General features: G+C 39.5%; 2 protein-coding genes across 2 annotated transcripts; both read left to right on the top strand.

The window, feature by feature from the left end:
- The first annotated feature begins 15 nt into the window (after positions 1–15).
- Positions 16–12,233, top strand: LOC139935138 (enoyl-CoA delta isomerase 2-like). The gene is made up of 10 exons (XM_071929612.1): positions 16–127; positions 1,977–2,145; positions 2,739–2,837; positions 3,610–3,804; positions 4,176–4,248; positions 4,923–5,025; positions 5,836–5,956; positions 7,290–7,379; positions 8,690–8,833; positions 10,728–12,233. The coding sequence occupies exons 1-10, from the start codon at positions 90–92 to the stop codon at positions 10,881–10,883; spliced, it is 1,188 nt and encodes a 395-aa protein (XP_071785713.1). The 5' UTR covers positions 16–89; the 3' UTR covers positions 10,884–12,233.
- A 5,386-nt stretch (positions 12,234–17,619) lies between these two features.
- LOC139934949 (snaclec rhodocetin subunit alpha-like) lies at positions 17,620–20,178 on the top strand. Its single transcript, XM_071929375.1, has one exon. The coding sequence runs from the start codon at positions 17,680–17,682 to the stop codon at positions 18,220–18,222; it is 543 nt and encodes a 180-aa protein (XP_071785476.1). The 5' UTR covers positions 17,620–17,679; the 3' UTR covers positions 18,223–20,178.
- Positions 20,179–24,802: the final 4,624 nt, after the last annotated feature.

Raw genomic sequence — 24,802 nt, 5'->3', positions numbered from 1 at the left:
ATCGCAAGGCGGTCCTGAGTAAAATCTTTAGCATGCAAGAAGCATTTTATACGAACTTCTGAGTGAGACCCTATCGTGGTATCAATTAAATGATGGCTGTGTGTCGATTTATGCCGAAAATCTTTAGGTTTGTATGGTTTGTGTAATATTATCTGCCAGTTTTCTGACTAATATAAATAATTAAATCCGTTCCATAAATCCTTTGTGGTCTTATAAGACCAAGTTTGTACGGGTTGGTTGTTTAATTTGCAATATTATATTTATTTTATAATATCATCTGATCTTATAAAAAATATATTATAAGTTATAATTTAATTTTTTAAATCAACATTAACAATAAATATGAATATTATTATGATGCCCGGCTTTATAAAAAAAAAAAAAATATGTAAAGTTGTCTATATTGAAGTTTGATTTGAAGTGCACAATTTTTTGTACCTGGTCCAGGAGCCAAATTTTATTACACGCTATATAAATTATAATATTCAGGTTTTCAGCAGGTAAATTTATCCAAAACATGCAAAAAGAAAAGTATTTATTCAACTTCGGAGGTTTTCGATCACTCGACTAAATTGCCTTTTTTCATCCTAAAAATATGATTTCATTGACAATAATTATAATCCCATATTCTGTTGTTTCTTATTAAAAGTATATATAAGGGCCCAATTTCATGGCTCTGCTTGCGAATTATGTGTGCTTACGGCAAGCATATTTCACAAGTTAACGGCAGTTTTAGACTTCTGCGCTTGCGTACTCCACGTTAATAGGCATTCTAAGGCTAGAGCAGAAATTCAGCGCTTGCAGATAAGCGGGGAATCGTGATCGTAAGCGCAGAATTCGGCGGTAAGCAGAGCCATGAATTTGGGCAGACCAAGGGTAAATCGATCATAATGTGAAAAGGGAAAAGTTTCCGTATGGCGCCACCACTTTTTCATTCGAAATAAAATAATATAGTATCTAATTTACCTGATTGATATATCCCTTTTTGTAAAAATGAGTGAAAAAGTGGTGGCGCCATACGGAAAGTTATCCGTGAAAAGGGCGTCCGCAATCCCCTAGGAGAAGCCCCAGTGAATAGGGTAGTGTGAAAAGGCTTATTATGTAAGAGGGGCGTGCTTTTGTAAAAAGCCTTAGACAAGTCTAGCATTTACCTCAAATCAAATGAGGTACCCCTTTGATACCATGGAGAGCAAAGGGCAAAACCATTGTTCAAGTATTACAGACAGACTGATAACAAAGGAAAGTCTACAATAGCTGTAGTCGTTGTATCAGTACACTGATAGTTAGCTCACTTGTGTATTCATGGTTATTACAAATCAATGCAGAAAAGGTAAGGTAACATATTGGTTATTGTCAATGTAATGCTGAATTATAGGCCAAATTATCATTAATAAAAAGTAACATGGAGGCCTAAGTTGCCTGTAAAAGTTTCAGCTGAATACCTTTTTTACTTGGTGAGAAAATTGTTATATGGGTAATTTCATCAAGAATGTGGAAACTAAACCATCCATGATAGGCCAAATGACAGCAGGTACCTCCCCATCTCTGAATCAAGTATTAAATGGAAATCATTTCAGCAAGATTCTTGATATGTGCGGCCAATGTAATGTTAAACGGTGTCTGAATTGGCGGCTAAGGCTACAGCTTGAGCACTTCGTCTTCATGCATTGTAGTATAGGACGTCCTTAGCACCACCCTTTAGCAACAGTTGTAGCCGTAGCTGTAGCTGCAGTAGTAGACGGAACCTATGGAAATGTCCTGAAACCATTCTCAATGCTTTATTTTATCATCGTGACAGTGGTCATTGCCTTGGTGCCCTTGTAATGCTCCAGTAGAAATTTCCTCATAGGGATAGGGTACCCTTTACCAAGGAGAAAATGTCTTGGTGCCCTTGCCCTTTCAAAAAAGAAGCAAACAGAACTGTAGTTCTTATGGAAATGTCCTGAACCATTCTCTATGCTTTCTTTACTCATCAGACTTGGGAGCCTAAATCGGATATCCCTGGTGCCGAGACAGTGCCTTCATAGAGGAGCAGTGATGGGCGTGTCTGACGCAGACTTTACATCCGCTAAGGACAGAGTGGGTACACTCTCGGAGGACCCCGGTAATGAGGTCAAATTGAAGATGTATGCACTCTTTAAACAGGTAATAAAAGGCGGCAATGTGTAGGGGGCAGTTTTGGCAAGCAATTTTGCAAAGCAAAATATTTAGACTGAACATGTTTTGTGCACACTGAATGCTAATTTAAGTAGCAAATCCTGATTTTTGAGTAGCAAAACTGATACATTTTGTGTAGCATTTTGTTCGGTTAGACACGGGAAATCATTCGCTGAAGTTTATGTATGGCATTGTTGTCACCTTGGTCAAGTGGTTAGACTGCATTACTGCAGGATTTGCATTCACAAGGTTGTTGGTTCGAATCCTGTCAGAGTACCCCTGTAATGAGGTAAAATTGAGGATGTATGCACTCCTTAAACAGGTAATAAGCTGCAGAAATGTGTATAATGTACATAGCGTGAATAAGGGTTCTACCAAGGCGACTTCATAAAGCTGTTAAGCAGAAAATGCTGCTTAGCAAATTTGGTGGGCAGCAGTCGCAACAATGTTAACTTTATGGAATTTTGGTTGGTACCCAGTTTCTGCTAAGCAAGATTTGTCTGTGTTTAGCAAGAATGATTCATTGTTATTTATTATTATCATTGATAACGTGGATTATTTCGGTGTTTTGCTTTGCACAGAGTACAGTGGGAAAGTGCAATGCCCCCAAGCCAGGCGCCTTTGACTTTGTCGGCAAAGCCAAGTGGAGTGCATGGAACGAGTTAGGCAATATCACTCAGGTGAAGTATGATTTGACGTTTTGAGAGAAATTACATACAGATTGAAGACTTGATGATAGCAAACTATGCCAGCTTGCAGTATCCCCAATCAAAGTACACAGTCAACCCCCCTACTGTTTGACCACTCGACATAGTCACTGTGGTTTTGAGAGATGGGCAAACTATGCAAACCTTCATAGACCTTTTCGCAAATACTTGGGCCAGACTCGGGCGCGCGCGTAAACCTTGGAATTAGGTGCATTGTGGTTTAGCTGATGATCAAAATTTGATCCATAGCTATTCTACAATGCACCACACTCAACAGTTTGCACTTGCGCAATGGTATTTGCGAAAAGGTCTATGGTGAATGCATCTACAAAGTACACAGTCGACCCTCCTACTGTCTGACCAGTCAATCTCATCCAATTTAGTTTTTAATAGTTGATAAACTATGCCAATCTACAAATTTTCATTATGTGGTAAATACCACTACACAATACACAGTCAACCCTTCTACTGTTTGACCATTCAATATCGCCCACTGTGGTTTTAAATAATACATATAAACTATACCAACTGACTTTATGATATGATGCCGTCAATGCATACTACACAATACACAGTCAACCCTCCTACTGTCTGACCAATTAATGATTTGCTGGAGGTCAGAAACGTCCAGTAACTTTTGCTCAGTGCAGCCTGGTAGTTGACAATTCAAAATGGAACTAAATTATTTGTTGGGGGTTAGCAACAAAACTTAACAATCTCATCACTTCTTTCATTTGACTCACAGGATGATGCAAAACAGAAGTACGTTGATATGGTCAACGATTTGGTAGCTAAGGATTCAAAAGCCTCGGCAGCAGCTGCTGCTGAACAGTCAAATGCCACGCCTAGTGCGTATGAAAACCTCGTCGTTACCGTGGAAAAGGGCGTGTGTAAAATCATGATGAACAGACCGAAGAAGAAGAATGCAATCAACAGAGAGGTTAGTATTCGATAATATTGATATTATATTGATATGTTACTCATAGGAATGCACACCACAAACATCACATGAAGAGGTGCTAATATCATGGAGTTCTCTATAACTAGTTGTGCGCTGACCAGAATACCAGTTCAACAGCACAGACCCAAGTGACCCAATTCACATCCGATGGCCTTTTTTCAGCCTAACCTTTCAAGGCTGAATTAGGTTTGATGTTTATAAATTTTAGCAAGTCAGGAAAAGTAGGTCAGAATGTGGTGAAGTTAATGATGCTGTAATTAGCTTGAATAAATGGTTTGGTTACTCTGTGAAAAGATTCATGCATAAACCATTTCTTAAAACTAACATCTACTCTTTACAAATGTTTTCAGACGTATGAAGAAATCATAAAAGCTTTGGAATCAGCAGGAGCAGATGCTAATGTTGTACTAGCTGTTCTCACTGGTAAGCCTTCAAACTGTGTCTTGCTAATCAGTCAAGGGTATTGCACTCAAGGCCAGGGCCCAATTTCATGGCTCTTCTTAACAAAAGCAAAGAATTAGGACTCAATTTCATGAAGCTGTTTAGCAGAAAATTCTGCTTAGCGTTTGCTTAGCAAGAAAAGGGTGGGGTACCATTCACAGCAATGGTACATGTACGATATTTGTAAGTCTAGAATATTAATAATAATAATAATAACCAGTTTTTTATAGCGCGTTTTACACCTCAGGGCATCTCAAAGCGCTTCCGACATTATTACCCCGGGTCACTGGGCCTTAAATCATTTCCTTTACCATCTCAACTCCCTGGGGAGTATACAGCCTGTGCGACAATTATATGCGATACTCGGCTAAACCAATCACAAGAACCATCTCTGCCCTCACAGGTACCCATTTACCCCTGGGTGGAGAGAAGCAGTTATAGTTAAGCATCAGAGCTTGAGTTTGGTGCTCTTATCCACTCGGCCATCACACCCCATATTGTCTTTTTTGCAGAACACTTTGCTTAACACTCATCCGTCGAAGCAATGGTTTTGTAACTAATCAATCAATCAATCAATAAAACATTAATTTCCACATTCACATGTCTAGTTATTCATTCAGATATGAGATATAAACAGTGGATTATTTCTTTGGTAGGTGCTGGAGACTTTTACTCTGCCGGCAACGACCTCAATAATTTCATGACCGTCACTCCAGAAACAAAGGTGCAGGCAGCAAAGGAGGGAGCAGTGCTTCTAGAGTAAGTTTGATTTTAGAGGTAGGGTGGGGGGTTGAAGAGAGGTCGGTCGGGGAGGTGGTGATGATGTGAGCCTGTGACATCAAAGACTCATGTTTGTTAATTGTCAAAGACCAGTAATCTCACTTGATGTATCCTATATGCTACAGGCCTGAAGTCTTTTAATATTTGAGTGAGAAATTACCACTTTCTCAAAAACTGCGTACTTAAAGGGAAGGTACACGTTTGGTAGTTACTCAAAATAAAAATTAACTTAAAAACTGACTTGGTAACGAGCATTGGAGAGCTGTTGATAGTATAAAACATTGTGGGAAATGACTCCCTCTGAAGTAACTTAGTTTTTAAGAAAGAGGTAATTTCTCACTAAAATAATAAAAGACTTCTAGCTAGAAGTCTTACATTCTTAGCTGAAAGCACACAAATTCGTCCAACAAGGGTGTTTTTTCTTTCATCATTTCCTCGCAACTTCGATGACTAATTGAGCCCAAATTTTCACAGGCTTGTTATTTTATGGTTATGATGGTATACACCAAGTGAGAAGACTGGTCTTTGACAATAACCTGACCAAATACGTACCTTCCCTTTAAGAGGGAGCCATTTCTCACAATGTTTTTACGCTACCAACAGCTCTCCATTGCTCGTTACCAAGTAGTTTTTATGCTAAAAATTATTTTGAGTAAGCCAATACTGTCCAGTGCCTTTAAAATCCCCTGCTTTACTTTTATCTTTTTATTGTGAGCACTGAGCCACAATCCTAACAATGTAACTCCACCTTTTGAAAATAAGGAATACATTTCCTGTTTTGCTTTGCAGAAGGTTTGTAGCTGCCTTTATTGACTTCCCCAAACCACTCCTAGCTGCTGTTAACGGACCCGCAGTAGGCATACCAGTAACAACCCTTGGGTTATGTGACATCGTCTTCGCTTCAGACAGGGTAAGGGTTCAAATGATGGAGAAATGGCAGGAGTACGCTCTTCCAAACAAAGTCTAACCGTAGGGTGCCATGGTCAAGTTGTTAAAGGAACACGTTGCCTTGGATCGGACGAGTTGGTCTATAGAAAGCGTTTGTAACCGTTTATTATAAAAAGCATATGGTTGGAAAGATGTTTTAAAAGTAGAATACAATGATCCATACAAATTTGCCTCGAAATTGCGTGGTTTTCCTTTTACTTTGCGAACTAACACGGTCGGCCATTTATGGGAGTCAAAAATTTGACTCCCATAAATGGCCGACCGTGTTAGTCAACGATGCAAAAGGAAAACCACGCAATTTCGAGGCATGTTTGTGTGGATCATTGTATTCTACTTTTACAACATCTTTCTACCTATATGCATTTTATAACAAACGGTTACAAACGCTTTTCAGTGACCAACTCGACCGATCCAAGGCAACGTGTTCCTTTAAGAGCATCAAATTAAAGTTCTAGTGGTTTGGTCAACGGGATGTGGGTTTGAATCCCGGTCATAACACTTGTGTCCTTGAGCAAGATACTTTACTATAACTGCTTCTCTCCACCCAGGGGTATAAATGGGTACCTGTTGGTATTGTGCATGGAAGCCACTGGAGCACCTCGGCAGCTCGGGCTGATACTCCCCAGGGAGCTGAGAAAGATTACAGGCCCAATGACCAGGTCACTAATGTAAAGCGCAGTGACCAGGTCACTAATGTAAAGCGCATTGATATGGTCTCCTGACGATGACTAGAAATGTTGAGACCAATTCAGATCAGAACTGACTCAGCTTAGTACAGTTAATTACAATCCTATAAGCTAAAGTAGTAGTCCAGTCTTATTTTCTATACCATCCGCCCTGGTAATAGTTAAAAAGCAGGACAGTTCTTTTCATATCTGAGAAGTCTCCCGAACCTCCGATTATTTACTCCGCGGCAGTAGAATAAAGCAAGACAGTTCTCTAAGAACAACTCTACCTTGCAAGTAGATACACACATGGTGTTATCGCAAACCAAATATACATCGCATAGATATTGCTATTCTTAAATGGGCTTTATAATATAAAAACTAGCTTTCGTTATTATTTATTGTTCAACCTCCTGCAAATAAGGATGATAAGCCTCCCATACTGGTATTATTATTTGATGTTAATATTCTTGTCCTGTATTTTTGATCATGAAAAAAATCCCAATACTTGGTTAAAATGTTTTGATTGTTTATTTGTTTTTCTTTTGCCCTGTATTTTTTATCATGAAAAAATCCCAACACTTGGTTAAAATGTTTTGGTTTTTTATTTGTTTATCTTTTGTCTTACAGGCAACATTCCATACGCCGTTTGCATCTTTAGGCCAGTCACCAGAGGGGTGCTCCTCCTATATCTTTCCCAAGATAATGGGACAAGCCAAGGTATGAAATATACATCCTACTCGGGGACCATCCTTACTTGTTGAATGTCATTCCTCAGAATTTTGTTTTCTGGTTTAAGGATTTTTCATTGATCACCCTGCCATAGCCTTATAGTCTTTTGATTTCATTGAGAGGGAAGAAAGACATTATTATTATTATTATTATTTATTCGACCAATACAAGGTACAACAATCAAGTTACACAAGCACAAGACAGAACATTAACGGAAAAACAATTTTAAAACAAGAAATAAGGACAATAAATACAGAATTAAATAAAAGAATAAGATTAAATTAAATAAAATTCACTTAAAGAAATTACTTGAAAAAGAATACAAAAGCAAAAAATAAACACAATAAGAGGGCGGCTTAGGGCGGAGCATGCAGGAGGAAAACAAAACCAAATGGGAACGACAACCAGAAGGGATAGAAAACAATGACAAATCATGCGGGTCAGGGGTAACAAGAGTAAACTAAATTACTGTTGCTCGGAAGCATGCTGCCCCATAGTCCATGTTCTGTAAGCAATCCTCTAGATTTCTGTTCCAGGGGCCAACTTCATAGAGCTGCTTAAGCAAAAAATTTGCTTAAGCACGAAAATAGCTCGCTTATTTTACACATGTTACTGGCCAAAATTTCATGCCATATACATTGCTTATGACTAGTATTTAGCTGTTGTTTACTTAGCATAACAATTGAGTGGAGTCTTGGCCGGTAATCTGATTTTACTAAGCAATGAATTTTTTGCTTAAGCAAAATTTTGTGCTTAAGCAGCTCTATGAAATTGGGCCCAGGAGACAGGATGTAGAGCCATTGGTCATGTATGTTGTGTCATGCGCCCAAAAGAACCTGGTTACACTTATGGCTAAGAGAAGGGAGTTGCCCTTGTGTTTCTGGTAGTCGTTGCGGAGTGCACTGGGAAAATGAGAAAATTTGTCATTAATTAATCTGTTTTCTAAAGCTTTCAAACATGTGTACATTTTATTCAGCCATTATTGTACGCAATGAAATGTTCCTACTTTTTTTCTTGGACCTAGTACTTGTACCATGCCTGTTAAAATGTACTACATAAAACGGTCTCAAAATTCATTAAAAAAACCTTTGAAACCTGCCTTAAAAGTCTCCTTAAAAATTCGCTCTTTTTGCAAGTGCCTCGGGCACCTTTTTTTGGGGGGATAAGATTCCAATATTGATACTATTATTAAAAATACAAAGCCCCCAAGACATGCAACCCATCTTTCAGGATTTTGCACATATGTCAAATCTCATGTTATCTCATATCTGTAAGGTAATCTCATTTCCGTTATGTAGGCCAATGAGGTTCTTTTGTTTGGACGCAAGCTGACGGCTCAAGAAGCTTTTGACCGGGGTCTGGTGACAGAAATCTTCCCAGACGCTTCTTTCCAAGAAGATCTTCAGAAGAAGTTGGACCAATATGCACAGCTACCAAGACAGGTGTGTAACACTCAACATTTCTTTGTTTAAAGGCAGTGGACACTATTGGTAATTACTCAAACTAATTATTATCATAAAACCTTTCTTGATTACGAGTAATGGGAAGAGGTTGATAGTATAAAACATTGTGAGAAACAGCTCCCTCTGAAGTGACGTAGTTTTTGAGAAAGAAGTAATTTTCCACGAATTTGATTTCGAGACCTCAGATTTAGAATTTGAGGTCTCGAACTCAAGCATCTGAAAGCACACAACTCAGTGTGACCATGGTGCGACAAGGGTGTTTTTTCTTTCAATAATATCTCGCAACTTTGACCATCGATTGAACTCAAATTTTCACAGGTTTGTTATTTTATGCACATGTTGAGCTACACCAAGAGAGAAGACTGATCTTTGACAATTACCAATAGTGTCCATTGTCTTTAATGTTTAACCCCTATCATTTAAATACCATTCATAAATACCTCAGACAGTTTCGCTCTTCCTATTGGTGGAGAGCGTGTCACGTGGGTTTGTATTAACCTTTGTTTATGACCAGTAAAAAGTATGAAACATGGGCGTGACATGCGAATTTGCACCTGTGCTTATAAGACAGTTTCTTTATTCCTATTGGTCGAGAGCAACGGCCGAGACAGTTGTGCCACATCACGCTATACGCGTGACGCGCACAGCATTCCCTTATAAGGAGTTGTTTACCCAAGGGCCTTGACTGGGCCTTACCATTTCATAGCTGGAGGGGTGTTGTGTTGAAAGAAATCATTAACAAATTAAAATTGTTTGCATTTATTTTACTTTTTGACCATAAGTGTTGATGTTTTTTGACCAAAAAGGTATTTATGAATGGGAATCAAAGTGTGTTGAAGAGGTTTTCAACTAGTTGTTTAAACCCGCCGAGGCCTGGTTCTTGATAATATACCTCGACTTCGTCTCGGTAAAATTATCAAGAACCAGACCTTGTTTTGTTTAAACCACTAGTTGAAAACCTCTTCACCACACATTGATTCCCTTAGTTAAAACTCCCAGAGGACCAGTCCGAAATCGGTATAAGTGGTTTCGTTTGCAGCCACGTATTATTATCCATCATATTATCCATCATAACTACATTGCTTTTTATTATATTTGGTTTTACCAATATACACATACCCCGATGTGTGTTGGCACTGTATCTCCTCTATTAAACTCTCTATACTGGCTGCCAATTGACAAAAGGATCAAGTTCAAAACACTACTCCACATCTTCAAAGCTCTGAACGATCTGTCGCCTGTCTACCTGAAAGACTGCATTGCCACCCATGTACCATCTAGGGAAGGCCTGCGATTGAGCCGTGACGTTATTCGCTTTCCATTCCAAAGAGTAGCAGGCGGATAGGTGATGGATCGTTCAGTGTTTTCGGGCCAACTCTCTGGAACACATTACCACTTACTCTAAGGTCCTCTCCAACAGTTTCTGCTTTCAAACGCAACCTCAAAACTTATTTATTCTAGTGTATTATAATTATTTGCTTTTTGTTTGTGTGTAAAGCGCAATGATCATTTTTTGTGATTTGCGCTATGTAAGAGCTGGTTTTATTATTATTATTATTATTATTATTATTATTATTGTACTTTCCTGGGCTCTGTTAAAGCAAGAAGTGACAGGCATTTGACTCGGGTGGGACTTGAACACAAGACCTTTGCAATTCTAGAGCAGTGTCTTACCAACTAGACCACCGAGATTGCCTGGTAGCTAGAGGCAGTTCAAATCCTTTATTTTAGCAGTGAGTACCGCACCGATTTAATTGATGAAAAATTTGCATTTGGGATAAAGAATCTTAATTTTGGTTTTACCCATACAACAATGTGTGTTAGCACTGTATACTCAGTACTTTCCCTTTGCTTTTTGTTTCACTTCTTGCAGTCGTTGCGTATTTCCAAGACACTTGTTCGCAGCATTGAGCGAGAGAAGCTCCACCAAGTCAACAAGGAAGAGTGTGAAGTCTTAACCGAAAGGTGGACATCGGACGAGTGTCTAGAAGCCATTCTGAATTACTTCTCTAGTAAATCAAAGCTTTAACCACCCACCATTCAAGGCACTGTAAATATTGTTTGTCAGTGTAAAAAATATTTACTTCGTTTGGCTTCAACGACCCAACTAGCCATTATACACTTTCGATACAGAAAACGAAAAAAAGTTCACAGATTTCCAAATAATTTACAGTGTTTACAGAAGGTAATAGTGAAAGACTTCTCTTGAAATATTATTCCATGAAGTGCTTTACTTTTTGAGGAAACATTAAAACAATATCAATTTCCGATAGCGAGAATTACGGATTTATTTGAAACACATGTCATGACGCGGCGAAACGTGCGGACACAAGAGTGGGTTTTCCCGTTATTTTCTCCCGACTCCGATGACCGATTGAGCCTAAATTTTCACAGGTTTGTTATTTTATATATAAGTTGTGATACATGAAGTGTGGGACTTGGACAATACTGTTTACCGAAAGTGTATAATGGCTTTAAGTCACTGGACAATTTCATAAAGCTGCTAAGCACAAAATTTTGCTTAGCATGAAATGTTTGCCTTGATAAAAACAGGATTTCCCAACCAAATTTCTAAGTGATTTTCAAGATGACCATACAACAGCTGATTACAGTAACTAGGAAATGCAGGAAACTAGGTGTTTACCAAGGAAGAAATTTCATGCTAAGCAAATTTTCGTGCTTAGCAGCTCTATGAAATTGGGCCCTGTTGTTGTCCATGTAAAATCAATGAAATCCACTACGTACCACTTACAAGACTTGTGAGTTTGAAAACTTTACAACTCTTGTGTCTCGCTAGTAGAGCTATCTCGGATGGCCACACATAATGGCACGAAGACAACAACATTAAAGGCATTGGACACTCTCGGTAAACTGTATTGTCCATAGGCCCACACTCACAGCTTATATATTAAATAATAAACCTGTAAAAATTTAGGCTCAATCGGTCATCGGAGTCGGGAGAAAATAACGGGAAAACCCACCCTGGTTTCCACATGTTTCGCCGGGACATGTGTTTAAAATAAATCCGTAATTCTTGATATATCGAGAATTGATAATTGTTTTTTCAAAAAGTTAAGCACTTCAGGGAATAATATTTCAAGAGAAGTCTTTAACCATTACAGTCATGAGGAAATGACTGGGTTAAGTTTTAAAAATAATTGACTAGAGCAGGATTCAAGTTCTTCTCTAGTCAATTGTTTTTTTTTTCCCCAGGAAACTTGGAGTGTAATGTTACCTTTAAAGGAGCTTGACTGAGGTCATGAAGCTTGGAATGAGAAACGTTATTTTAAATTTGCTCAAATGAATTATTTTATTGTGGTTCGGTTGACATGAATAATAAATTTCGATTTACTGTTATTAAAGTAAAAAATATAATAAATGTATTGCATACTGTGTTCATTTGATGCCTCATTTGTTGGAACATGGAGCAATAAACTAGATGAATGTCTTAATTTCACTCGAATTCAATCAGACAAACAAAGAATCTAAAACCCTTGTTATTTTTTAGGGAGCATATTTTGGTAAGGCCAACATTACTCTGTCCTTGCGTCCTTGCGTCCTTGCTAAATGAAATTAGCAAGTCATCTAGGTGGATTTAAATACAACATACAAATTTCATGCAGATGTTCTCAAGTCAGTTGCTTCTTTATGTTACAATTTTACACACTGTTTAAAGTCACCTGGAAGTGGTATTTTTTCAAAATAAAGCTTTTGTCACTAAGATATGTGTTTTGATGAGTGGAATGTGAATAAACAGTTAACTAAGGTTTTAAAAAATTAGTTCTTATGTTATTTACAAATTTAAGATTAGACCCCGACCCGAGAGGGCGCTGTTCGTGACGTCAATCGAGGCAGACTTTGCCTACTATGCGTACAGTAAACACACTTGCAAAGTACATGTACGGACTAAGTCGTGAGTTTGTACATTCCAAAAAAAAAAAGATTTTTTTTGTTTTTTCGGGCAATGCCGACCCGGTGTATTGCTGCTGAATGCAGAAAAAACACTTTTTGAAATGTACCAACTCACGAATTGGACGTACATGTACTTTGCACGTGTGTTTACTATACCGATGCAGGCAAAGTCTGCCTCTGTTGACGTCACAAAAGGGGTAGGCGGAGTCAGCCTCCCAAACAACTTTATATATTTTTTAAACACATAAATCGTGACAAACAATTACTACAAAAATTGTTTTATTGTTCGTAAGCATATACTCTTATGTTTGAAAGAAAAAAAAAATCTATTTCCAGGTGCCTTTAAAGATCCATTCATTCTCAGACCCATTTGGTTGACGCCTTTTGTAGGGACGCGCATGCCATTGAAACTATTTAATGGAGAAGCTATTATCACCCATGTTAACAGTGCCCTCTGTTGACGGGTATAAACATAGATATTGTAAAAGAAATAGTGCATTTGAAAAGATTTTGCCCCCCCCCCAAATAACCAGCGAGAGAATAGCACCGTCAAGCATCACTACATACTGAACAAGAATTTGTCTAAGGGTGCACCCCCTAAATAGTGAGAAAACGGAGGTTTGCAGACCCCTCAAAATATTCTATATAGACAAATTTAAAAGAGTCCAGAAAAGGGATAGTGTACATATTTTGCCCAATAATTGTGCCACGGGGTTTGTTGACCTCCAACGAGGTATTTTGATGACATAGTCCCTGAAATAACTGGTCCTGTTTGCCGAGAGGTATAGAGACATATTCCAAGATTAATGATCGGACGTTTGGAAATGACACCGTTGTAAAGGTGTTTTTATGTTTAGAGGGAGAATAACTCCACGGGCGCTCTGGGACTCCCCATATCAGACCGAACAGAGCAGCATGGAGTAAGGCCACTATGAACAGAGGATACACGTTCAAAAGTCATGCAGAATTTTCCCTTCTTGTAAAAGCTACGAGACATCAAAGTGTTGTCTTGTACTTTTTGACATGTAATACTAGTTTGCACTGTATGCGATATAGGAGTTTGTTTGGAGAGGTGCGCATCCACAAGCTCAAAAAGCCCCTCAACGGTCTCGGATGAGACTGATGGGCCGAGCGCAAGAACAACAGGCGTGTTTGAAATTACAACTTTGGATTTATACCAGCTCCATGTTTTTGAAACCACTGTGCACTTCAGGCACGGGTACAGTTAGACTTGATGACAAGTCGTTAGGCGCTGCCTATTTGTCTGCCTTTCATGCAACAGTCACAGTGCGATGTTACACATGCACCAGTCGTAGGTAGCGCGAGGCAGCTCTAACCATTGCTGACTCACACACACATACTGGGATCGGGTGTGTGTATCGTCCCCGTAGCTACACCGCGCTGTAACTACACACCGCGCTTAACAATTACCGTCTTGACTTCAAGAATAGCGAGCTTTCGCAAGACCACGGTAGGGACACAGGACGGTAAAAAATTCAAGGCGTGTTTTTTTCTTTCCCAGGGAAGATAAAAACAATGTGTGCGTTATGGAGGAAAACTCCATGGCCTTACCGTCCCAATCGAAAGACGGAGTACGCTACATGTTAACGCATGGAGTTCGCATGGAGATGCAATACAAGTACACGCGTATAGAGGGTATTTTAGACACGCTTGGTTGGTTGCGTCCATGTAAGAAAGAAGGTACATGTACAACACGTACATTAATGCTTAGTGGTCTCATCTTTCCTGGGGGAAAAAATACGCTATAAGGGATTACTGATTGTATATAATAGAAATCAGTGTAAGGGAGCAGGAAAATCGATCGACGCATGCGCCAAACTGAAGTAGACTCCGTCGTGTTGAATTTCGGAACGTTAATTTGGTGAAACAACGTCCGGTCTGTACGACAACGGAGTGATGTCGTTTGTACACGTTGTATGGTGGGGGAGCCTTGTAATAGACTCGATTCAAGCCCCGTTCTCGTGCGAGAGATCCTAAAAAATCATATCCGACTTCAAAATGTAGCTATTGTGGTCCCGGCTAGGTTGGGGATGCCAACCTCGCAAAAGTTGTATAATGTTTAGGTGATGGGACTGTAAATAAAAGGACCCTCATGGGGACTGGGACTTGAATCAATTCTATATCACCATGCGGTCCACAACATACAGGACGGGAGCAGTCAAGCGTGAGAATACAGATTACTGTGTTATGCTCTCCCCCGTCCTGTGTGCTCCGTGCCGAAAATCGAAAGCTCGCTAAGGGTACAGTGGACAGAAGCTGTATAGTAAAGCTGGAGTCAAAACTCGCAGTTTCGAAAATTCCCTTCAAAAGCCACAAAATTCCAATAAAGGCACTGGCTCCCTGAAAATATATTTATTTTGCATTGTTGTGGCTGGTGCCAAAATGCGTTGTTGCTTTAGTAAAATTAGTTGTATCATGGAGGAATATTCCTCCATGGTTGTATGAAATAGGGAGCAGACGAAAAGTCCCTGTTCGTTGGTTCCACTGGTCTCATCCTTTGGATGGAAGGTTCCACGCGGCGAAGTTTGTTTTGCTGTTCAATATTCAATCACCGATAACCGCAGATAACGGGGTGTTAATCCCCAAAACGCGTTAATTCCTGTTTATGAACCTTGATTTATTATCGATAAGGTACATTGATTGTATTATCGTGATAGCCACCAGGAATTTTAGGAAGATTGTGTAGTTTGTGTGTTGTTCCATGGTTGGTCAAATGGCTGTACCGTGGTCCTTTCTCTATGCATAGAGCGAGGACCAGAGGGTGACGGCACAAAGATGAGCCAATAACCTACTCTGTGATTGACTCTATTAAATAAATTGCTCATTTATTGAAAATTGGTTCATCTACCTCTATGGCTCACTACATGGAGACATAAAGGAACAGATTGAGCAAGATTGATACTTGCACTTGTAGTACTTCGTGAATCGTTTCGATTGTCACAGGCAAGTGATTTCAAAACCCGTACACTTCAAAGTCCGTGATGCAACCATTTTGTGGATCAATCCAAACCCTTATCCCCAGCCAGACAGTTGGCAATCCCTGTCCCCCTTCCTCCATGCCTTGCCTAACGAAGTGGAAGCCCGATTATTTAAAGACACTGGACACTATTGGTAATTGTCAAAGACCAGTCTTCTCACTTGGTGTATCTCAACATATGCATAAAATAACAAACTTGTGAAAATTTAAGCTTGATTGGTCGTCGAAGTTGCGAGATAACTATGGAAGAAAAGAACACCCTTGTCGCACGAAGTTGTGTGCTTTCAGATGCTTGATTTCGAGACCTCAAATTCTTAACTTGAGGTCTCGAAATCAAATTCGTGGAAAATAACTTCTTTCTCGAAAATTACGTCACTTCAGAGGGAGCCGTTTCTCACAATGTTTTATACTATCAACCTCTCCGCATTACTTGTTACCAAGTGAGGTTTTATGCTGATAATTATTTTGAGTAATTACCAATAGTAACCACTGCCTTTAAATCATTGTTGAGAATGAAACCCCAGCTTTGTTGCCCAACCATCATCAGTGCTGCCAGTTTGACAACTTTTCACTTAACTTGTCACCGTTGCTGCTATTCAATCTCAGCTGCCCATTGACTCTGTTTGCCAGCGAGAGAGCTCACTTTTGATTGGGTAACGAAGCTTTGTTCGGACTGTATTGACATTTGTGAAAGGGTGATCATAACGTCTGAAGCCCGGTTCACACTTCCTGCGAATGCGAATGCGATACGAATGTTGACGTCACAAATTCGCAACGAATAGTTCGCAGCTAGCAGTTCAAATCCTGCGAAAAATTCACTGCGAAAACAGGGTTGTGACGTCAAAATTCGTATCGCATCTGCATCTTAACTCGACTCGGTAGGGCCTACTTCCCGAGTCTTCTGTGAAAAATAAATCGCAGGCATTGGGTTCGGATGGGGTTCCAACCTACGATCCTTGTAATTCTAGTCTTACTAACTAGACCACCAAGACTCGGTAGCTAGAGGCAGTTTGATTCCCGTTCCCATTGCTGAAAATAATTATAAACTAAAATAAGCATTGAAGTTATACTTGCTCTCTTTGATAACGATCAGAATGGTTTAATGAAGTTGTAAAGCGTATGAGAAGCGAATCAAAATATATAGACACCTTGGAAATTCATTAAAACTTTCATTAATAACAAAATGTCAAACGTTAGTTAGATGTGATTGTTTAATATTAAAAGAGAAAAGGGGCGCTTGTTTGTTTTGTCAACCTAACATCAGTCTTTTAAAAAGAAACGGTTTCCCCCATTTTTTTCTTTATTATATATTTTACCAGTCACTTAAAAAAACCTGGTTTATTTAAGTTAAGCGTATTACAAAAGCTGAAATTGACACAATGCAAATTCATTAAAACCTGCATTAAATTGTCAAACCTTAGTTGTGATTTATTTGTTATTGTTAAATTAAGAGAAAAGAACACCTGTTCTATCATTTGAAGCATTACAAAACAACTTCAGTCATTGAAAAACTGTTTTCCCCATGATAAATTGAAGTTATTAAGCGGAACAAAAAGCTGAAGTTGACTTAATTGAAATTCAATCTTGGCTGATTTATTTACACTATTGAGAAGAGGAAACAGCACCTGTTTTTGTACATCATTTGAGAAATTATAGGACAGTCTTTTGAAAACTATAGATGATCAAACGTTTGTGTAATGAAGTTATTAGGCGTATAACAAAAGGTGAAATTGACACAATAAACATTTCATTAAAAAAATCATTAATTACAGTTGTCGCCTCAGGGACTGGGACAATCATCGAAAAGCTTTATAAGTCGCAGTTTGTTCTCAGGAAACAGACACGTTCGTCTAAAGCAGAGATATCCACTCGTTCCTATATTCTGCATAGAGTTTGAATTCTGTTATAGTCTGAGATGGCATTTTGGAAGGTTTGTTTCCTGATGGGGCAGTTGATTGGTCTTGGATTGGCCCAAACTGATGGTCCAGTCGTACCGGTTGAGCTCAGGGAGTTCGAAGAGATACGCCAAGAGAAAGTCGCATGCCCAGACAAAAGCTATACGGTGCTCAATCAATTCTGTTATAAGGTTTTTCCCGATCGGAAAACATGGATAGATGCCGAAGATCTTTGCACAAAAGAGGAAACCGCAATTGGACAGGGTCATCTTGTGTCCATTCTGAACCAACAAGAGAACGAGGACGTGTTTAAACTTTGGCAGGCAACCAATCCACCAAAAACAGGTTGTTACAGTACAGCATGGATCGGACTCAGCGATACAAATGATAATGACAACATCGATTTCATTTGGTCTGACGGGAAGTCGTTTAACTACACTAATTGGAAGCCCAACGCAAATCTCAAAAATCTCAAAAAATCGTGTGTGTCTCTCTGGAAAGGCTTTTGGGAAACCACTTCCTGTGAGAGAAAGATGGCCTACATCTGCAAGGTTCCGCTGTGAATCAGTGACTGATTGCTGCAGCAGCCAACTAGCTGGACACACCGTCATGGTATCTCCGTCATTACTCATCAGAACTTTCTCAAACAATGTTAACCGCTTTTAATAGTCAGCCACAAGTTGCAAGTGAAGTCATTTTTGGTGTATTTACTTAGGAGAATTTTATTAGATAAGCTTGAAAGGTTTAAATCGTTTATTGGTTCATTCTTATTTAATGTTTTAAGTATTTGAATACTTTAGTATAGATTCAAATTTGTCACCTATTATAATGTACTTGAACGGCACTGGACACGTTTGGTTTAACTGTCAAAGACCAGTATTCTCCTTTGCTGGTTCCCAACATGCCTAAATACCAAATCTGTGAAACTTTGTCATCATAGTTGCAAGAAAAGTAATGAAAGAAAAAACACCCTTCCATATACATTTTAATGTGTGCTTTCAGATGCATGAGAAAGGCTTCAGGACTGAAGTCTTTCTCAGATTTGAATAATTATTCTAATGAGTAACTACTTCTTTCTCAAATACTATGCATGCAGAGGGAGCCGTTTGTCACAAAGTAATTTATACTATCAACAGCTCTCCGTTGCTTGTTACCAATTTCAGGGAGCTTTTGATAGTATAAAACATTGTGAGAAACGGCTCCCTCTGAAATTACGTCGTTTTTGAGAAAGAAGTAATTTTTCAGTAAAATATTTTATTTGATTTCGAGACCTCACCTAAGGTCTCGATATCAAGCATCTGAAAGCACACAACTTCGTGCGACAAGAGTGTTTTTTCTTCCATTATTCCCTCGCAAATTCAACGACCAATTGAGTTCAAGTTTTCACAGGTTTGTTATTTTGTCATCCAACACCGCCGTCATGAGCGCAATTTGGCGAACATGGGATAGACTAGCCTATAGACCTCCCTCAAGGTGCAGCCATCTTAAATTTCTCCCATTGATATCAATATTACCAAACCGAGGCTGGAAGAACAAATAGTCTGGTTCCTATCTGCAAAATAATGGTTAGCATTTATTATGTTATTCGATACGATGGGCATGACCAAGATGGAGGCAGCTTGGTAAAGGTCTATTGGTATACAAGGGTTCTCTTTGCTTTCGCTGCTACATCAGTTTGAAAAAGTATTGGGATAATAATTCAGTAAATTCAGTATCAAAAGATGAACTTATTATATTCATGGAAAAAAAAAAAACAATTTCTAAAAAGAAAAACAAATAGGCGTTTTCTTTGACTGTGCTATATCTGTCAACCATCGTTTACCAGTACCGTTATTAAGCGTCACTTGACCAGTTAACGGCAGTGGACACTATTGGTAATTGTCAAAGACTAGCCTTCACAGTTGGTGTATCTCACTATATGCATAAAATAACAAACCTGTGAAAATTTGAGCTCAATTGGTCGTCGAAGTTGCGAGATAATAATGAAAGAAAAAAACACCCTTGTCACACGAAGTTGTTGTTCGTTTAGATGGTTGATTTCGAGACCTCAAGTTCTAAATCTGAGGTCTTGAAATCAAATTCGTGGAAAATTACTTCTGTCTTGAAAACTATGGCATTTCAGAGGGAGCCAATGTTTTATACCTTCATCCTCTCCCCATTACTCGTCAACAAGTAAGGTTTTATGCCAATAATTATTTTGAGTAATTATCAATAGTGTCCACTGCCTTTAATTCATATATATTGAATGTATGTTTTGGGTTTCAGTCATTTGGGTGTAGTGGTAACCTGTTTCCTTAGGCAAAAGGCCTAAAAAGCTTTTCTATTTAAACTCGAATTCGCTGTTCAATATTAAGCAGATGATTATTATAAAAACACATTGTCTATTAATATTGATTTGTTTTGAATGATAAGGTTCTCCTTAACGGCAGTTGCGGATCGATCAATTTAGGCGTATTAATGATTGGATATCTTTGTTTTATCTTTATCTTTGAACTTTAAATCTTATAAACCGCATGAAGATAGACAATCATTGTGTTTTGGTTTTTCTTTATGTTAGGTTTGTAATTTAAAAAAAAATAAAAAAAATAGTATCTTGTTTTAAATATAATTGATTGGACAATACAATGTTCGAGAAGAGATCGTCGATGGAAGGACGAAATCAAAAAAGCTTTCATCCAAACATAAAAATTGACGTCCTTAGACCCTGATTACGGGGCAATTCAGAATATGTATAAAAAACAGGCAAGAAACAAAGAATTCTTGATATTGTTTTGACCCATCCATCCACTTGACCTAAACTTTGATTTTTAAATATTGACTGAACAAAGTTATGCCTCACATGAATCAGATATTCTTTGTCAAAGGTAAAAAAACATCATACATCGTTTTGTTAAAAATGAGAACTTAAATTCGACTTTTAGTGTACAAACTTCTTCTGATAGCGCTCTCTTGTGAATTAAGACAGAATCTCCGCCGGACAGATATCCCTCGGACACCTGCGCTTCTTTTTGGTCCCATGTTAAAAGTCAGGGGGCAGCTCTATTGGAAATTAAAATGAGCTGAAGGAGGTTGGTTCAAAAGAGGGCGCTGTCAGGAGGACAGAATCTGCGCAGATTCTCTTGCCACCCCGTCAAGGGCGGAGAAATGTACAGACAGTGCTAGTATACAAAACGTGTTGCTGATGAGCTGCTTCAAATTGTAGTCTGAACATCTGACGTCACACTTCGAGGCTCGTGAATAAAGCGAGAGAGGCCTCTAGCCTATAGGTCCCGTCTATAGTCACATATCACCTGCGTTCATATCACACAAAGTCGAACACTACATACCAATGGGTGCGTTCGATTATCTTCCCCGGGTCAACCCCGATCTGCCCCCGTCACGCTTGAATAGCTTTGACGTCATTCCAGGGGATCACCAAGGTAAGCCCAAGTGCCCTGCTTGTGGAACGAATCACTTGGTGCGTGACGTCACCACGAGAGGATGAGTGATCGTTCGATTAGCTCTTGTCGGGGGCTCACACCCGGGTAGCTTCCCTGGGTCGACCCCGGTCTGCCCCACCATGTTCGAATAGCTTTGACGTCGTTCCAGGGGATCACCCGGGTAAGCCCCAAGTGCCCTGCTTGAGGAACGGATCACTTGGGGCTGGCCCCAAGTTCATGTCGTTACCACGAGAGGGGGTGAGTGATCGTTCGATTAGCTCTTGTCAGAGGCTCACCCGAGTAGCTCCCATGTGTCGACCCGGTCTGCCCCCGCCACGTTTGAATAGCTTTGACGTCATTCCAGGGGATCACCCGGGTAAGCCCCAAGTGCCCTGCTTGAGGAACGGATCACTTGGGGCTGGCCCTAGGTGCATGTCGTTACCACGAGAGGGGGTGAGTGATCGTTCGATTAGCTCTTAGCAGGGGCTCACCCGAGTAGCTTCCCTGGTTCGACCCGGTCTCCCCCTCCACGTTCGAATATGCCCTGCTTGTGGAACGGATCACTTGGGGCTGGCCCTAAGTGCATGAAGTCACCACGAGGGGGGGTGAGTGATCGTTCGACTAGCGCTTGTCAGGGGCTCACCCGAGTAGCTCCCATGTGTCGACCCGGTCTGCCCCCGACACGTTCGAATAGCTTTGACGTCATTCCGGGGGATCACCCGGGTAAGCCCCAAGTTCCCTGCTTGAGGAACGGATCACTTGGGGCTGGCCCTAGGTGCATGACGTCACCACGAGAGGATGAATGATCGTTCGGTAAGCTCTTGGCAGGAGCTTAACCGAATAAAGCATGGCAGGGTCAACACAGAGAAGCTAATCGAACACACCCTAAAAGGGTATGCGGGAACTGCAGTGTGCATAATACACACGTGGACACGTCGTAATGCAGAAAGCCGAAAGTAAGCTTTCCATATAATGTGTTTTGATTGGTCCGAGATGATGTTTGTCTGCTTCACCAACATCATCTCGGACCAATCAAAACACAGATACGCAAACTTACGTCACTGCAAATTTATTCAATGGCATCAATGTATCCAATGAAATCACTGGTTCTGAAAAGCACCTTGGGGACCAGTCTATACTTCAGTGGTTGAACCCTCAGTACGAGCTTTAAGGCATCAGTAGAATTGTAATCAGCTGGGTCTACCGTAAGATTGCAAAACGTGTTGATGACTTTATTGATTTAGTTTGATGCGCGAGGTTTCGGTTCCAGGCAATGTCAACGAAATCTTTATTGTTCTAAAAAATCACAACTAAAGTAAGAGTCGTTAAAAACGACTCAAGGTTTATAAATAATTGTCCCTGTCCTAAATAACTTCTCAACCTTGCCATCTGGTGGCTTCTATGTGCAACCATTTGATATGATATGTTTGCTGGATATAATTACTGTCACATAAAATAATGTATGGGCTATTGAGATCAGTTTTCCATTGTTTTTTTTTTTTTCCGCCAGCAAAAAAAACCCAAACATAAAAACATATTGATTCAAGCTCAAGTTGGAATTTCATGATAATTTCATTGATTGAAAATGTATCCATTTGCTAAAATACTTTATCGAGTTAAAAAAAGAAAAAGGGGTCCTTATTAGCACAAACAAAATAGAGAAGACTCTTCAACGATCTAGGTGGTACGGTTGGCTTGTGCGTAAAGCGCTCGCCTCTCACCAAGGTGACCCCGGCTCGACTCCAGGTCGGGGCCATTATGTGAGTTGAGTTGTGCGTTGGTTCTCTGCTGTGCCAAGAGGATTTTCCAGACTATCCGGTTTTCCTCCCTCAGGAAAAAATCAAACACTTTCGATCTTGGCTGTGCTCCGTGGTCATAATGGGTTGATGTGGCTGGCAGCTGAATGCGCCCTTGCATGCCTACTTCTCGAACACGTTGTAGCCGCGTCCTTCGCAATTCAGCTCTTAGCTGCGAGTAAGGATGATTAGCCCCCCCCCAAATTATTTTTATTGCTCTCACACTGTGGCGAATGTGCTACAGCGAATGTGCTTACGAATGGAAATATTTGATAATCGCTCAAATATCCCAGGTTATTCCCCACCCACTTACGAAGAACGGTCAATTTACAAGGTGCTTTCTAATTTCAGCGTTTGTTGCGAAGGAGAGAATTCGCCGTCGATAAACCATTCAATGGTGATCCACAAAAGTATCACTTGAAATTGCGTGGTTTTCCTTTTTCCTGGGGTGGATTTCACAAAGAGTTAGGACTAGTCCTAACTTAGGACTAGTCCTAGGAGATATACAAATTGCATAAATAGTCCTAAGTAACTGGTCCTAACTCAAGATAAGACTAGTCCTAACTCTTTGTGAAATCCACCCCTGGTCGACTAACACGGTCGGCCATTTTAGGAGTCAAACTTTTGACTCCCATGGAAGAGCACATTTTTTAATGAGTATTGGATTGACCTCACAAAGATGACAATATAATGCTGCATTATATTGTCATCTTTGTGAGGTCAATCAAATACTCATTATGGGAGTCAAAAATTTGACTCCTAAAATGGCCGACCGTGTTATAGTCGACCAGGAAAAAGGAAAACCACGCAATTTCAAGTGATACTTTTGTGGATCATTATATTCGTCCGATCCAAGGCAACGTGTTCCTTTAATGTTTGAGTTGTGGGATGGGAAGGGCACATTTTGTGCACAGGTCTTTGGCAGAGTTTCAACCCAAAAGATTGTTATTGTAGTCATTGTGTTTGTTACTTTTTTCATTTGTTTTAATGTTTGATTCTATTTGTTTTTTTCTCCTTGCAACTTTGAAAGTATCGGACTAGAATTTGTAACTTCTGTGCGTAAAAGAATGGAAAATGCATGCTACATGTAGTTAGTCCCATTTGTAGTAGAAATATGTATATTTAATTAAATTTTGATTTTTAACCAAAACCAAGTTGAGTTTGACTTCAGAACGAAAAACATGATTGTTGGTACGAAAGTGTGTCTTCAAAGGTTGGACTTAATTTCAAAAAATTTGAATTGAAATAATTACCATTGTGCAGGGCATTAATAATGTAAATACTTTAAACTACGCCTAAAGGCAGTGGACACTATTGGTAATTACTCAAAATAATTATTAGCATAAAACCTTACTTGGCGACGAGTAATGGGGAGAGGTTCATAGTATAACACATTGTGAGAAACGGCTCCCTCTGAAGTGACGTAGCTTTCGAGAAAGAAGTACTTTTCCCCGAATTTGATTTTGAGACCTCATAAAATTTAGAATTTGAGGTCTCGAAATCAAGCATCTAAAAGCACACAACTTCGTGTGACAAGGGTGTTTCTTTCTCTCATTATTATCTCGTAACTTCGACGACCATTTGAGCTCAAATTTTCACAGGTTTGTTATTTTATGCGTATGTTGAGATACACCAACTGTAAAGACTGGTCTTTGACAACTACCAATAGTGTCCATTGTCTTTAAAAGAGGAACTAACATTATAATGTATCGCATGCAGGGTGACACAATTCGTGAGAATTTTTCTAGCTGTATTGTTTGACTAACCAGCTTATCTTACCCTTTAAAGACTAAAATGTATGGGCAACCTTCATATGTTCCCTTTAAATATTCTAGTTATATGACAAATTATCTCGTTAAAAGCACTGGACACGTGTCTTGGTATTTGTCAAAGACCAGTCTTCTCACTTGGTGTATCCCAACATGTAC

Source organism: Asterias amurensis, chromosome 3 (genome assembly GCF_032118995.1).
Source record: "Asterias amurensis chromosome 3, ASM3211899v1".
Lineage (NCBI taxonomy): Eukaryota > Metazoa > Echinodermata > Asteroidea > Forcipulatida > Asteriidae > Asterias > Asterias amurensis.
This window is presented reverse-complemented; position numbering and strand designations above follow the sequence as displayed.

Excerpts from the sequence above, each read along its gene's own strand:
- LOC139935138 (XM_071929612.1), top strand. The coding sequence starts at position 90 with ATGATGGCTGTGTGTCGATTTATGCCGAAAATCTTTAG. Across the intron at positions 4,249-4,922 it reads TGTACTAGCTGTTCTCACTG|GTGCTGGAGACTTTTACTCT; the intron begins GTAAGCCTTCAA and ends TTTCTTTGGTAG. Across the intron at positions 5,957-7,289 it reads TCGTCTTCGCTTCAGACAGG|GCAACATTCCATACGCCGTT; the intron begins GTAAGGGTTCAA and ends TTTGTCTTACAG.
- LOC139934949 (XM_071929375.1), top strand. The coding sequence starts at position 17,680 with ATGGCATTTTGGAAGGTTTGTTTCCTGATGGGGCAGTTGATTGGTCTT.